Raw genomic sequence first — 15,202 nt, 5'->3', positions numbered from 1 at the left:
TCCCAAGGCACCTTAATTCTCTGCCAAGCTCCATTCATTCACTGGAATTGGAAAACAAGAGGCAGAGAGAAAACAGTAGTCAAAACACAATGGCAACAGCTGGGAGACTGAATCCTGTGATGTACTGTGTACAATGCACATGAGATCATAATTTCTTCTTGTGGACTATTTTATTTGAATTCCTAAGTGATTTATTGTGCTGTTCTTCCCAATCATCTATAACGCACTTCCTTATGTTCGTAATGATGAATAGCTGTTGTTAATTAACTCTTCAAGGGCTATTAAAGTCATAGAGTCATACAGTGCAGAAAAGGCCCTTCGGCCAATCTAGTCTGCACTCACTATCTACCACTAAAGGCGCACTCATCCCATTTTCCTGGACTTGTCACATATCCTGGAATATTATACTTCAAGTGCCCATCCAAATAATTTTTAAAGGTTGTAAGGTTTCCAGCCTCGACTACCTTCCCAGTCAATGCATTCCAGAATCCCACAAACCTCTGAGTGAAATAGTTTTTTTCTCAAATCCCCTCTTAATCTCCTGCCCCTACCCTAAAACTATGCCCCTTGTGCTTGACCCCTCAACCAAGTGGACATCTGCTCTCTACTCACCCTGTCCATACACATCAATATGTCGTCCTCGAGATGAAAATGCTGGGCCTCTGACGGAAATCTTTGTCGCTTCTTTGGACACGGGTGAGGTCCCTGAGGATTGGAGGATAGCGAATGTGGTCCCATTGTTTAAGAAGGGTAGCAGGGATAACCCAGGAAATTATAGGCCGGTGAGCTTGACGTCCGTGATAGGGAAGTTGTTGGAGAGGATTCTTAGAGACAGGATGTATGTGCATTTAGAAAGGAACAATCTCATTAGTGACAGACAGCATGGTTTTGTAAGAGGGAGGTCGTGCCTTACAAATTTGGTGGAGTTTTTTGAGGAAGTGACAAAAACGGTTGATGAAGGAAGGGCCGTGGATGTCGTCTATATGGATTTCAGTAAGGCATTTGACAAAGTCCCACATGGCAGGTTGGTTAAGAAGGTTAAAGGTCATGGGATACAAGGAGAAGTGGCTAGATGGGTGGAGAACTGGCTTGGCCATAGCCTGTCTTTTTAGCCTGTCTTGATGCTTTCTCCACTCCCATTGTTTTGTTTCTTAAAGACTGGATTAGTTGTAAGTATTCGCATTCCAACCATTATTCATGTAAATTGAGTCTGTGTCTTTATAAGTTCTGTTTGTGAACAGAATTCCCACTCACCTGAAGAAGGGGCTCAGAGCCTCGAAAGCTTGTGTGGCTTTTGCTACCAAATAAACCTGTTGGACTTTACCTGGTGTTGTTAAACTTCTTACTGTGTTGGCCATAGGAGACAGAGGGTAGTGGTCGAAGGGTCTTATTCCGGCTGGAGGTCTGTGACCAGTGGTGTTCCGCAGGGCTCTGTACTGGGACCTCTGCTATTTGAGATGTATATAAATGATTTGGAAAAGGTGTAACTGGTGTAATCAGCAAGTTTGCGGATGACACGAAGATGGCTGGACTTGCGGATAGCGAAGAGCATTGTCGGGCAATACAGCAGGATATAGATAGGCTGGAAAATTGGGCGGAGAGGTGGCAGATGGAGTTTAATCCGGATAAATGCGAAGTGATGCATTTTGGAAGAAATAATGTAGGGAGGAGTTATACAATAAATGGCAGAGTCATCAGGAGTATAGAAACACAGAGGGACCTAGGTGTGCAAGTCCACAAATCCTTGAAGGTGGCAACACAGGTGGAGAAGGTGGTGAAGAAGGCTTATGGTATGCTTGCCTTTATAGGACGGGGTATAGAGTATAAAAGCTGGAGTCTGATGATGCAGCTGTATAGAACGTTGGTTAGGCCACATTTGGAGAACTGCATCCAGTTCTGGTCGCCGCACTACCAGAAGGACGTGGAGGCGTTGGAGAGAGTGCAGAGAAGGTTTACCAGGATGTTGCCTGGTATGGAGGGTCTTAGCTATGAGGAGAGATTGGGTAGACTGGGGTTGTTCTCCCTGGAAAGACGGAGAATGAGGGGATATCTAATAGAGGTGTACAAGATTATGAAGGGGATAGATAGGGTGAACGGTGGGAAGCTTTTTCCCAGATCAGAAGTGACGTTCACGAGGGGTCACGGGCTCAAGGTGAGAGGGGCGAAGTATAACTCGGATATCAGAGGGATGTTTTTTACACAGAGGGTGGTGGGGGCCTGGAATGCGCTGCCAAGTAGGGTGGTGGAGGCAGGCACGCTGACATCGTTTAAGACTTACCTGGATAGTCACATGAGCAGCCTGGGCATGGAGGGATACAAACGATTGGCCTGGTTGGACCAAGAAGCGGCACAGGCTTGGAGGGCCGAAGGGCCTGTTTTCTGTGCTGTACTGTTCTTTGTTCTTTGTTCTTTGACACAGACTTTCTCCATATCCCTGCAATTTATTCTCTTCAAAAAAGCATCCAATTCCTTCTTGAAAGTCATAATTAGATCTGCCATCACCTATGCTCTCAGAAAATGCATTCAAGATCCAAACTATTCACTGCTTAAAACATATTTCTGTGTCGCTTTTGGTTCTTTTGCCATTCCCCTTCAATTAGTATTCTCAAACCTTACAATATTGGGATTAGTGTCTCCCGATCTACTATGTCCAGATCCCTCCTGACTTTTCTATCGAATCTCTCTCTACCTTCTCTAAGGGGAACAACTTCAGCTTCTCCACGTAGCTAATCTCTGGACTCATTCTGGAGAATTTGTTTTTGCACCCTCTCTAATTCCTTCACATCTTTCCAAAAATGTAGACACGATACTCCAGTTGTTGTTAAATCAATGTTTTTCATCATAACTTCCTTGCTTTTGTACTCAATGCGTCTATTTATAAGACTGTATGCTGGATGCCTTAACTGTTTTTTCAAGCTGCCCTGTAAAATTTCTGATTGCCTAGAACAGAGTGCACACTTTTTCCAAAGGAAACATCTTGCTATTTAGGTTTGGTGAGATCAACTGAAGTTTGGCACAGCTAGAGGTTAACTGGTTAAAACCAAACCACATAATCGATCAGAGCATGTGTATGTTCCCACAACTTGCTTTGGTATGACCATCCTGTCTGGTAAGGTATTAGTTTACAAGATTATCTCAAGTTCAATGGGAAGAAATAGAGTTGTGAGTGACAGATCAATCTCAAGCTTTCTTTCGCTGAATTTTTCTAGATTTTCTAGTCCATCACTAACAATATGTAACAAAATGTAGGTGGTCTGATTAGTAAATCTGCAGATGATACAAAAAATTGGGGGAGTCGCGGATACTGAGGAGGATTGTCAGAAGATACAACAGGATGTAAATCAACTGGAGACCTGGGCCAAAAGATGGCAGATGGAATTTAAAAGTAAAGTTAAAGTTTATTTATTAGTCACAAGTAGGCTTACATTAACACTGCAATGAAGTTACTGTGAAAATCCCCTAGTTGCCACATTCCGGCGTCTGTTCAGGTACACTGAGGGAGAATTTAGCATGGCCAATACACATGACCAGCACGTCTTTCGGACTGTGGGAGGAAACCCATGCAGACACAGGAAGAACGTGCAAACTCCACACAGGCAGTGACCCAAGCCAGGAATCGAATCTGGGTCTCTGGCACTGGAGGCAGCAGTGCTTGCCACTGTGCCACCCCACGGTGGCACAGTTAACCCAGACAAATGTGAGGTGATGCAATTTGGAAGGTCTATTGCAGAAGGAAAGTTTACAGTAAATGGTAGAGCCTTTGGAAATATTAGCATATAGAGGGATCTAGGCATGAACATTCACAGTTCCCTGAGGTGGCAACTCAGGTGGTCAAGAAGGCGAATGGCATGCTGGCCATCATTGGTCGGGACGTTGAGTATGACGTTGGAAAATCATGTTGCAGCTGTACAAGACTTTGGTTAGGCTGCATTTGGAGTATTGTGTACAATTCTGGTCGCCACACTTACTGGAAGGATGTTGATGCACTGGAAAAGATGCAGAAGACATTCACCAGGATGTTGCCTGGTTTGGAGGATGTGGACAATGAAGAAAGGTTGAACAAACTTGGATTGTTTTCGTTGGAACGTCGGAGGATGAGGGGGGACCTGATAGAGGTTTACAAGATTATGACAAGCTTAGATAAAGTGGATAGTCAGTCTTTTTCCCAGGGTTGAAGGGTCAATTACTCGGGGCATAGGTTGAAAGCGAGAGGGAGAAAATTTAAGAGATGTAAGGGGCAGGGTTTTCAGAGAGAGGGTGGTGAATGCCTGGAACGTGCTGCTGGAGGAGGTGGTGGAAGCAGATTCTATAACAACGTTCAAGAGGCATCTGGATAGATACATGAATAGGCAGGGAATAGAGGGATATGGACCATGTAGAGGCAAGAAAATATTAAATTAGAGAGGCGTCTGTGTCGGCACAGACTTGATGGGCCGACGTGCCTCTTCCTGTGCTGTACTGTTCTTTGTAATATGACTGACTTAAATGCTATAAGAATCAAATTGCCTGGAATTGTGAAAGGTTAAAAGAAGTTTTAGTTGAGGTTTTTGAGATTTTTAAAGGAAGTGATAGGGTAGATCGAAACTCTTTCTGATGGTGGTGGAGTCTGTAACAAGGAGATATAATCTCAAAATCAGAACCAGGTCATCCAGAAGGAAAGATAGGAAACACAAAGGATGATAGAAGTGTGGAATTCTCTTGCACGAATGTGGTAGTTAATAGTTCATTAATAATTTTAATATAAGGTTTAGATTATTGCAGGTCATAGTTATTAAGATATATGAAACCAAGGCAAGTGAATTGAGTTAAGATGCAGATCAGCCATTATCACATTGAATGGCAGAACTGACTGAAGGAGTTGAATGGTCTACTCCTGTCCCTATGTACATGGGGCGACTTGTAATCATGTCACCTTGGGCTACTTAGATATTTATCTAATTATTGGTGTTCATATGGAGAATGAATATTGGGGAAATTGAATGTTCTTAATCAACTAATGGCATGGAATCTTTGCATCCACCCCAACCATTTAAAAAAGGTAGACAGGGCATTGTTTTTAATTATTTACGGAAGGACCAGCATCTCTGACCATGGAGTATCTATTTAGTATTGCACTAGAGTGTCAGTTTAGATTATATCCTCCAATTCTGGGGTACCGCTTCAAACCACAACCTTCAGAGGTAAGAACAGGAACAACTGAACCAAGTTGGCACTGAAACAGTTTTGAGTGTAAATAGTGAAAAACTATTTCCACCAGTCAATGAATCAATAAAAAGGAAGCATTAACTTAGGGTTTCAACAAAAAGTGTAAAAGGGGAGATTAGAAATATTTTTAATGAATTTATTGCAATATTTAATGCATTCACACAACGTGTCAATTTTTAAATTTAACTGACAAGTAGACGAACACTTGGGAAAAATTACGAAGGGAAAGAGTAGGGTTAAAGGGGATCAGTTGGGTGTGGAGTGAACACCAATCCGTTTACATTGTGTCAAGTGACCTTCTGTGCTAAGGATTTTATGATTTATTAACGAATATATCTTATTTAATTGCAACATCTTTAGATACGTTTTGGATGATCAGTACACTAGTTCATCAGGCGCCAAGTTTCCTGTGAAATGGTCACCTCCTGAGGTGCTACATTACTCGAAGTTCAGCAGTAAATCAGATGTGTGGTCATTTGGTAAGAGAGACTTTTTTTATATGCAAGCAAATGCCTTGAAATATTTTTCTCAATCATATTTATTTGGAAAGTCTAAGACATTTTTAAAGAAAGCAATAATGGTTTTTAAAATTCAGTGACAATTTGGCGTGTTTATCCACAGATCTCTGAAGGCGGAAAGGCAGGTAAATAGGGTGGTGTAAAAGACATATGGCACACTCTCCTTTATCAGTCGGGGTACAGATTACAAAAGCTGAGAGGTCATGATGGAGTTGTATAGAACATTGGTGAGGCCACAGCTGAAGTACTGTGTGCAGTTCTGGTTACCACATAATAGGAAGGACGTGAATGCACTGGAGGGGGTGCAGAGGAGATTCACCAGGATGATGCCTGGGATGGAACATTTAAATTATAAAGAGAGGTTGGATAGGCTTGGGTTGTTTTCTCTGGAGCAGAGAAGACTGATTGAGGTGTTCAAGATTGAGGGGCATGGACAGGGTGGATAGGCAGCAGCTGTTCCCCTTAGTTGAAGGGTCAGTTACAAGGAGACACAAGTCAAAACTGAGGGATGGGAGGTTTAGGGGGGATTTGAGGAAAAGCTTTTATACTCGGAGGGTGGTGATGGTCTAGAATGCGCTGCCTGGGAGGATGGTGATGGTCTAGAATGCACTGCCTGGGAGGGTGGTAGAGGCGGGATGCTTCACATCCTTTAAAAAGTACCTAGATGAGTACGTGGCACGTCATAACATTCAAGGCAATGGGCCAAGTGCTGGCAAGTGGGATTAGGTGGGCAGGTCAGGGCCTTTCATACTTCGGCGCAGACTCGATGAGCCGAAGGGCCTCTTCTGCACTGTAGTATTTTGTGATTAGAGATTGTGTGGGTGGTACATGCACCTCCGGATTTCTCTGATTTCATGATGTTGAGTTAATCCAAGAGCATGAATTACCTCAAGTATAGAATCAGTAGAAGGTGAAAGGGGTGTCAGCAAAATGGTGGCCTGTGTACTTTTTTCTTCTCTTGTACTTCAAATTGGCAAAGATAGAAGTTGACTTTTATTTCCTTTATCATTTATCCCAAGTTTTGTTTGCATGTCCTTCCATTTGATAACAAAAACTGAAAAGGTGACTTGACTGCACTTCACTGCAGGGCTGGACATCACCGCCTTATCGTTCTGATTGCATTATTTATTTTTGGGAGTGAAAATTGTAAAAAAAAACTATTGATGAAAAATTGGCATTTTACATTTAGGGATTACTGTATATTTGGTGTATTATGCACAATGTTTTGACATCAGCAAGTGAGGTTAGCAATAATAGGAAGACAGATTGCTTGAATGGTTGTAAATTGAGAGCGGTGGATATTCAGCTAGGCCTTGGTGTTCTCATGCATCAGTTGCTGAAAGTAAGTGTACAGGTACGTTAGGCAGTAAAGAAGGCAAATGATATGTTGGCCTTCATTTACGAGGTGATGCATTTTGGAGGATCAAATTTGGGTGTGAATTATACTGTAAATGGCAGAACCCTCTGGGCCTGCAGGTCCACAGTTCCCTAAGAATGGCAATGCAGGTGGCCAAGGTGATTAAGAAGGCATAAGGCATGCTTGCCTTTATCAGCCGGGGCATCGCATACAAGGGTTGGGAAATCATGTTGCATCTATATAAAACCTTAGTAAGGCCGCATTTGGAGACTTGCGTGCAGTTCTGGTCACCACACTACCAGAAGGATGTGGAAGCTTTGGAGAGAGTGCAAAGAATGTTCACCAGGATGCTGCCTGGTTTTGAGGGTGTTGACTATGAGGAGAAGTTGAATAAACTAGGATTATTTTCATTGGAAAGATGAAGGCTGAGGGGAGACCTGATAGACGTCTACAAAATTATGAGAGGCACAGACAGGGTGGATATTCAGAGGGTTTTTCCCAGGGTGGAAGTGTCAATTACAAAGGGGCACAGATTCAAGGTGAGAGGGGGAAAGTTTATGGAAGATGTGCAGGGGAAGTTTTCCACAGAGAGAGTGGTGGGTGTCTGGAATGCACTGCCAGAGGAGGTGGTGGAAGTGGGCACGTTTGCAACATTTAAGAGGCATCTGGTGGGTACATGAATAGGGAGGGAATAGAGGGATACGTACCAAGTAAGGGCGGAGGTTTTATTTTTAGTTTATTTAGGGCATCATGATCAGCGCAGGCTGAAGGGTCTGTTCCTGTGCCATACTTTTTGTTATCTTTGTTCTTTGTTCATTGGGATTTGAGTAGAGGAATGGGGATGTTTTACTGCAGTTGTGTAGAGCATTGTTGAAGCCACACCTGGAGCATTGTGTGCAGTTTTGGTGTCCTTATCTGAGGAAGGATGTCTTTGCTATAGAAGGAGTACAGCAAAGGCTTAACAAGTTGATTCCTGGGATGGCAGGTCAGTTATGAGGAAAGACTAAGTTGGTTAGGATTCTATTCACTGGAGTTTAGAAGAGAGAGAAGGAATCTCATAGAAACTTAAAATTCTAACAGGGCTAGACAGGCTAGATTCAGAAAGAATCTTCCTGATGGGTGGGGGAGTCCAGAACTAGAGGTCATAGTTTGAGGATAAGGGGTAAACCTTTTAGAACTGAGGCCCAGTGGGTGGTAACTATGTGGAATTCACTACCACAGAAAGTACTCAAGGCCAAAACATTGCCTGATTTCAAGAAGAAATTAGATACAGCTCTTGGGGCTAAAGGGATCAAGGAAAATGGGGGGAAGGGGGGGGTTTAAGATTATTGAATTTGATGATTAGCCATGATCATAATGAATGACGGAGCATGCTTGAAGGGCTGAATGGTCTACTGCTTCTGGTTTCTATTCTATATTTAAGTTTTACCAACGAAGTGCTTTTTGTTTGTATGCCCAAAATAAATCCCACAAGTAAAAAGGTGCAATATTTTGTCAGTATAGTTTTGACAGTTAAGGTTAACTTTCCAAGTTCATGTTATCTTTGGGAGGGTCCTCATATGACCTGAGCGCACATGCATGGTTTTCTAACAGCATGCTTCCCAGATGACCATAGACTGCTCCCTCCTTTGAGGGGTGATATAACCCGAGGATCACCACATCTCAGGTGAGGGGCAAGGTCGAGAAGGTGGGGCTGCATGAATAACCTCATCTGATATGGGAATTGAATTGAACTCCATGCTGCTGGCGTCGCTCTGCCTCACAATGCAGCGATCCAGCCAACTGTGTTAAACCAGTGCATAGTTGGAAAATTACCCTTTCATGGCATGAGATAATATAAGAAAATAAAATTATCACATGCTTGGTCCATTTTTTTGCTGGCCATCCCACCTCACGCACCTACCCTTTCTTCCACTGAGCATTGAAAACACTGATATCTGGCCAATTTTGGAATCTGCTACCAAAAATTATTTATTTCCCAAGATAATTCTGCCTACCTCCTTTCAGCCGTGATAATGTTGTTTTTCACATATAAAGTGAATAACTTGCATTTAGTGAAGTCAAAAACAACACTTTGTTTTAATTTGCAGGTGTTTTGATATGGGAAGTTTACAATGAGGGCAAGATGCCATTTGAGACCAAAACAAATTCTGAGGTGGTTGAATTCATTTCATCCGGTTGTCGACTGTATCGACCAAAACAAGCATCGAAGGCCGTGTATGAGATCATGAATCAATGTTGGCATGAGGTTGGTGGTGTTTTTCTAAAATATCACATTTGGCTATTACAGCAAAACAAATTATATTGTCATTTTGCGATCAATCAATAAATTAGCTCAGTTATTCATAGAATCATAGAATTCCTACGGGGAAGAAGGGGGCCACTTGGCCCATCAAGCCTGCACCGATGACAATCCTACCCAGTCCCTATCCACGTAACCCCATGTGATTTACCCTGATAATCTCCCTGACCCCAAGGGACAATTTATCATGGCCAATCAACCTAACCCGCACATCTTTGGAGTGTGGGAGAAACCGGAACACCTGGAGGAAATTCATGTAGACGCAGGGAAAACGTGTAAACTCAACACAATCACCCGAGGCCGGAATTGAACCTGGGTCCCTAGCAATGTGAGACAGCAGCGCTAACCACTGTGCACCATTTCAAGGTTTTTTAAAATTAGTGTCACAAGTAGGCTTGCATTAACATTGCAATGAAATTACTGTGACAATCCCCATGTCACCACACTCTAGCGCCTGCTGCCCATTGTTTATCCATTAGTGCTTGTTGTAGTTTATGATTTCCCATGTCAGAAAATATGGACACAGCAGGTAAAGATAAATGCCATTCAGCTTCACCAACAATTATTTTTCATGGAATCATTATTATTTCACAATATTTAAATACTTTTATTTTAAAGATGCATAACTGAATAACAATAAACAGCTAATATTTAAAATAAAGACTTGGCAACATATAAAGGAAGATGCAAATGCATAGGCCAAATTTTCTTTTCCTAATTTTAATAAGGGTAAATGAATCAACAATAGCTTAACGTGGCTAGAAAACACTATATTAGTAGTTCAATGCTGTTCTGAGTATTTGTCTCCAAATTCCTCTCTGGATATGAATGAGAAGAGAGAATTTAACTTTTATGTTATGTCCAAAGTCAATTATGAAATACTCGTGCAGGATCAGGGAAAATAATAGACATATTAACTCCATGTGTGATGTGACATTAGTGATCAGAACCAGGATAGCATTCCCCTCGACCAAGCTCCCAGGAAGATTAGTGTCAGCAATGAGCTTATAATTAGCCAATTTTAATTTTCATAAAGAGGTGCTGGTTAGGTGCATTGGCCATGCTTAGTTGCCCCTTAGTGTACCTGAACAGGCGCTGGAGTGTGGCGACTATGGGATTTTCACTTGTGATGCTAATAAATAAACTAAACTAAAAACTATTCTTTTAAACTCTAGAGAAAATTGACTTATTCTGCTCAATCTCTCCTTAAGGACCACCCTCTTAACCCTGGAATCAATCTAATGAACTTTTTTTGCATCCTCTCTAAATATATCCTCCCTAAAGTAAGGAGACCAAACCGTACATATGAGATATAGGCCGGGATTCTCCGATCTCGTTTGCTCTGCCACCGCTGCCAGAGAGACCAGAGAATTTGGTGATCAGCCAAAACTCTATTCACTGCAGAGGGACTGGAGAATTCTGGCCATAGTCTCACTTGTATAATTATGACCAAAGTTTCTTACTCTTATACTCCAAGTCCCTTGCAATAAAAGGCTAACATGCCTGTATGCCTTCCTAATTGCTTCCTGTAACCGAATGTTAAGTTTGAGTAGAAGGAACCCTCCAAATCCATCCGCATACCAATTTTACTGGTTTTTGACTTTAAAAAAACATATTCTATAATTGAATTTACACTCCCCAAATTATACTCCACCTGCTACCTAATCTGTTAACTGTTCTGTGTTCCTTTCAACCTCGTCACATCATGATCATCAGGCCTTTCTCTCCAGTTTTCTATCATCGAAATTACACTCATTCCCCTCATCCAAGTATTTGATACAGATTGTAAACAGTTGTGGCCCAAGTGCTGATCTTTGCACCATTCCCAAGTTAGACCCTGCTTTTCCAAAAATGGACTGTTTATTCCTCCTCTCTGTTTTCTGTACATTGACCAATCCTCATTCCTTGCTGATATATTATTCCTAAACCCATGAGCACTTGCCTTAACCCATTCTTCTGACTCTGGCTGCATGTGCATCTTAAAGTTTGAAGTTTATTTATTATTGTCACAAGTAGGCTTACATTAACACAGCAATGAAGTTACTATGAAAATCCCCGAGTCGCCACATTCCGGCACCTGTTCGGGTACACTGAGGGAGCATTTAGTCTGGCCAATGCATCTAACCAGCATGCCTTTCAGACTGTGGGAGGAAACTGGAGCACTCGGAGGAAACCCATACAGACACGGGGAGAATGTGCAGACTCCGCACAGACAGTGAGCCAAGCTGGGAATCGAACATGGGTCCCTGGCGCTGAGAGGCAGTAGTGCTAATCACTGTTCCACTGCGCCGCCCATATTTGCCCTTCTTTTGTCCCATCACTGGAAGGACTGTGTGGAAAGAGAAGCCAGTGTTGAAAATGCACTGGCTATGATTGGTCCCGTTCAGCTGGGGAAAATAGTGTAAATTGGTGGAAAATAGTATTATTCGTCCGTTTCAAATATTTCAGAAATGATTGAGGAGAAGACTCAGAGGGTCAACGTACTATGGTGATGAGCACAGAGGATGTAGCTTGTGACTTTGGTTTGGTGCTGTCATGTGAGCAAATACTTAATGGAGAGATTCAATGATGGAGTTGGGGAAAGAAGGGCATGGATGTTTGAGGAAGAATTTTGTGGAGAAATGGAAGATTGGGTCGTGAATGCGAGTGAAGCACCAGACTAAAACTAAGGCTAAAATTATTTCTGGTACTGAAACAGCACTGGTCACAACACATCCAGTCTCTCAAAAACCACAATTTAAATAGTGGTTCTCTAGAACCATGCAAAAGAGAAACAAAAGTATTAACTTTGTTTCAGACAATTTTCAGTCACAGGAATGCAATTTCATTCAATTGGATTTTAAATTACTGTTTTGTTCTTTTTTCAGAAAGCAGAGAGGCGACCGAGTTTTTCAGACCTGTTACAAATGATTAATCAAATAATGGAATGTGACAGTTAAAGTGACTTTCCTGGTTGGTTGTGGACTGCTGGAATTAAATCATGATGCAGTGAATCCTGTTCTGTATTATGACGGATTTTCTTTGAGCTGTTTGTCGTGGATTGGAAACATCAAATGAAAGTTTTGTCTCTATCTGAATAAAAGTGTAGGTAATTGTACACTTAAGAAGATTAAAGGAAGACTATCTGTTGATGCAGATGCTCATTGGCCATCTGGCGTTTTAAACATCAACGTACACGTTTGTTGAGGAGAATATCTGTTTCCTGTGATATTATCTCTTGTGATTCTGCCAGCCTGGATTGCAACACAGTGCCATTTGTCTGCATTGAAACTGATCCTGAATCATCACCATTGTCTGAGTAATTTTTTTCTTTGCAAAATCCACACTTAAGCGCAATTTTTAATCCGTTGTCTATTTCTGTTCACTAAAAATTTAATGTAACAGCCAAAAGTATTTTACTATTCAAATTCCGTGCAGCTGTAAGTATTCATTGCCTCTGTGGGAGCTGGGTTTTCTCCTATATTTTAGTATTGTGATTCTATAACACTATACCACATGATCCCCATTAAATTACTGAACTATTGTCTGAATTGCTGAGTTGGGTGGACCATATTTGATGGCTTTTTTTGATGGCTAACAGCTAGAGCAGCAACCCACGATCCAAATTAATTTGCATATATTTATTAACCTACAAGCTTTCCAACATCTTGCGACAGCATAAAAATAAAATGCTGGAGATAGACAAAAGGTTTCAAATGTAGATCTTTGATCAGATCCATTCTGCAACTGAAATGATAACCTGTCTTTTTTCATTTCAAATGATGATGAAATGTTTCCCAACAAAATGAGAAGTTTAATTTGAGATGATCTGATGTGAAGTCAAGCTATTCTGTCAAATGTAAAGCCTCTGTTTTCTGTCAAGCCCGCAGCATGTTTCTTGAGCAATGGGAAGATAACTTGTAGATTTGCATATAAATTAACAGGAGTGAAAGGTACCAATCTGTAACTAGGTTTGTATGAAGAAAACTGATGAATTGGGAAAACTTCTTGTTGGAACTGATTCAAAGTTGGAAGTCCTGATTTGGCTTGGGGCAGAATTGCGTTGCTAAACTTGTGGTAGTGGAGCAGTGAGATTGGAAAATCAGTGGTGACCTGGAAACATCATTGACTGCTGATGGATTGCCGACTTGAACATGTCAGGGGTAAGAACACAGTAGCTTCAGTCTGTATTGGCACATCTGTTTATGGGCTCTGTCTTGCCAGCAGAGGCCCTGTACATTGACACAGACTCTGGATAGATACCAGAGTTTGTGTCAATGGAGAAGAATAAGTGCAGCAGCCCAGAGGGGTATCCAGACTGGGAATATCCAGAAGATTCAAGGTAGCTGAGAGCAAACTGACTGTCCTATTAGGAGGTGGAGGGTGCAACCTTTTTGTAGCCCCAGTTGTCAACGAAGCACCTAGAAAGGCACAGGTGCTACTTTTTCGAAATGTGGGGAGTGCTCTCTCAGGTCATGTGCCAGCAGCATTAGGGTAGAGGACAGTGACAGATTGAAGCAGAGAAATGTCAAGGTCCCAGATCGAAAGATACCTATTTTGATTTAGCTGCTGAATAATAAAAATATTACATTCACTCGCAGAAAATATGTTTCAATAGTCAAATAGCACAGATACACCAGAAAATCTTTTAAAATTAGTCAGGTGGCAGTATCAAGTTGGCACACTAACACATTGCTGTACAATGGAGTAATAATAGGGCTATATTTCCACACTCTATTCCTTTCTGAATAAGTTACAAAATTCAACAAGGGCACGTAAGTGCTTTCTTCATGAAAATGACAAGTTAGGAAGCAAGATAGCCTGAAATTATCTCGAAACCTCCCAAAGATTTCATTAGCAATCATGTACCTTGTTTGTTCTTCCTATTGTTGAAGGAAAAACTAAATGATGGGAAGATCAAAGCAATTTGACATGCATATGCAATCCTGCACTGTATTGTAATATTTATTAAGTTTTCAATTATTTGTTAACATTGATTAACAAACCAAGGGTGAATGTGCATCTTTCCAACACTAGAAAAGCATTACCATAAGAGAGCGAATTTAGTTTAGAACTTCCAGTTTAGAAAGTTGCTTTAATTGGATTAAAAATATTTTTAAAAATTATTAGAGATGTAACACAAATGTGATTTAGGAAATGCGAATATATCAAGAATAATTGTTTCCTTTTGCAGTTCAAACTTGTTCGGTAATTGAAAATAAATAACTGGCCCAGGGATAATCGGTCATGAATATAATCAATTATTTTAGTTTTGAAATTAGGTTAACTTTTATAATGTTACAATACTTTGTATTTTTCTGCTGCTCATGCTGGTAATGACACTCAAATATTTAACAACAAAAACTGGAAACTTGAGATGTATTGTACTACTTCCACCTTTGCCCTGATACATATGCTAAATAAATTAATTAATTAAATGGAGAATGTATAGTTGTGCTTTTCCAGTAAACAACAGGAAGATGAGATTGCAGTCCTTCGCAACAATAATATTCTCTTGCTTCAAAGACAACCGACGAGTTGTTCCTTCCAACAGCTTGTACATTACCTATTAGGATTATAATTGGATTTTTCCTTAATTTATTTCCTGCATAGGTAAGAGTATTAGTCATGAACACATTTGGTCACCTTCGATCCCTGTGGGATATCAGATCCCATTACCCATGTGTAAAATAACCATGGGGCAAATTACTATATAGCAAAATACTGTGGATGCTGGAATCTGAAACAAAAACAAAGGAAGCTGGAAAACACGCAGGTCTGGCAGCATCCATCGAGAGAGAAAACCCGAGTTGACATTTTGCATCACATGGCCCTTCAGAA

General features: G+C 41.1%; 1 protein-coding gene across 2 annotated transcripts in view; it reads left to right on the top strand.

Annotated features, from left to right (window-relative positions):
* LOC144496092 (tyrosine-protein kinase Tec-like) overlaps positions 1–14,802 on the top strand; it is a 172,820-nt gene extending 158,018 nt beyond the window's left edge. For both annotated transcript variants that reach the window (XM_078217060.1, XM_078217069.1), the window contains 3 exons: positions 5,566–5,684; positions 9,171–9,328; positions 12,250–14,802. In XM_078217060.1, coding sequence (XP_078073186.1) covers positions 5,566–5,684; positions 9,171–9,328; positions 12,250–12,321 — 349 coding nt within the window. In that variant the 3' untranslated portion in view covers positions 12,322–14,802. The remainder of the gene's footprint in view (positions 1–5,565; positions 5,685–9,170; positions 9,329–12,249) is intronic.
* Positions 14,803–15,202: the final 400 nt, after the last annotated feature.

This window comes from Mustelus asterias, chromosome 1 (assembly GCF_964213995.1).
Source record: "Mustelus asterias chromosome 1, sMusAst1.hap1.1, whole genome shotgun sequence".
NCBI lineage: Eukaryota > Metazoa > Chordata > Chondrichthyes > Carcharhiniformes > Triakidae > Mustelus > Mustelus asterias.
The sequence above is the reverse complement of the archived record's forward strand: the minus strand, read 5'-3'. Positions and strand labels throughout refer to the sequence as shown.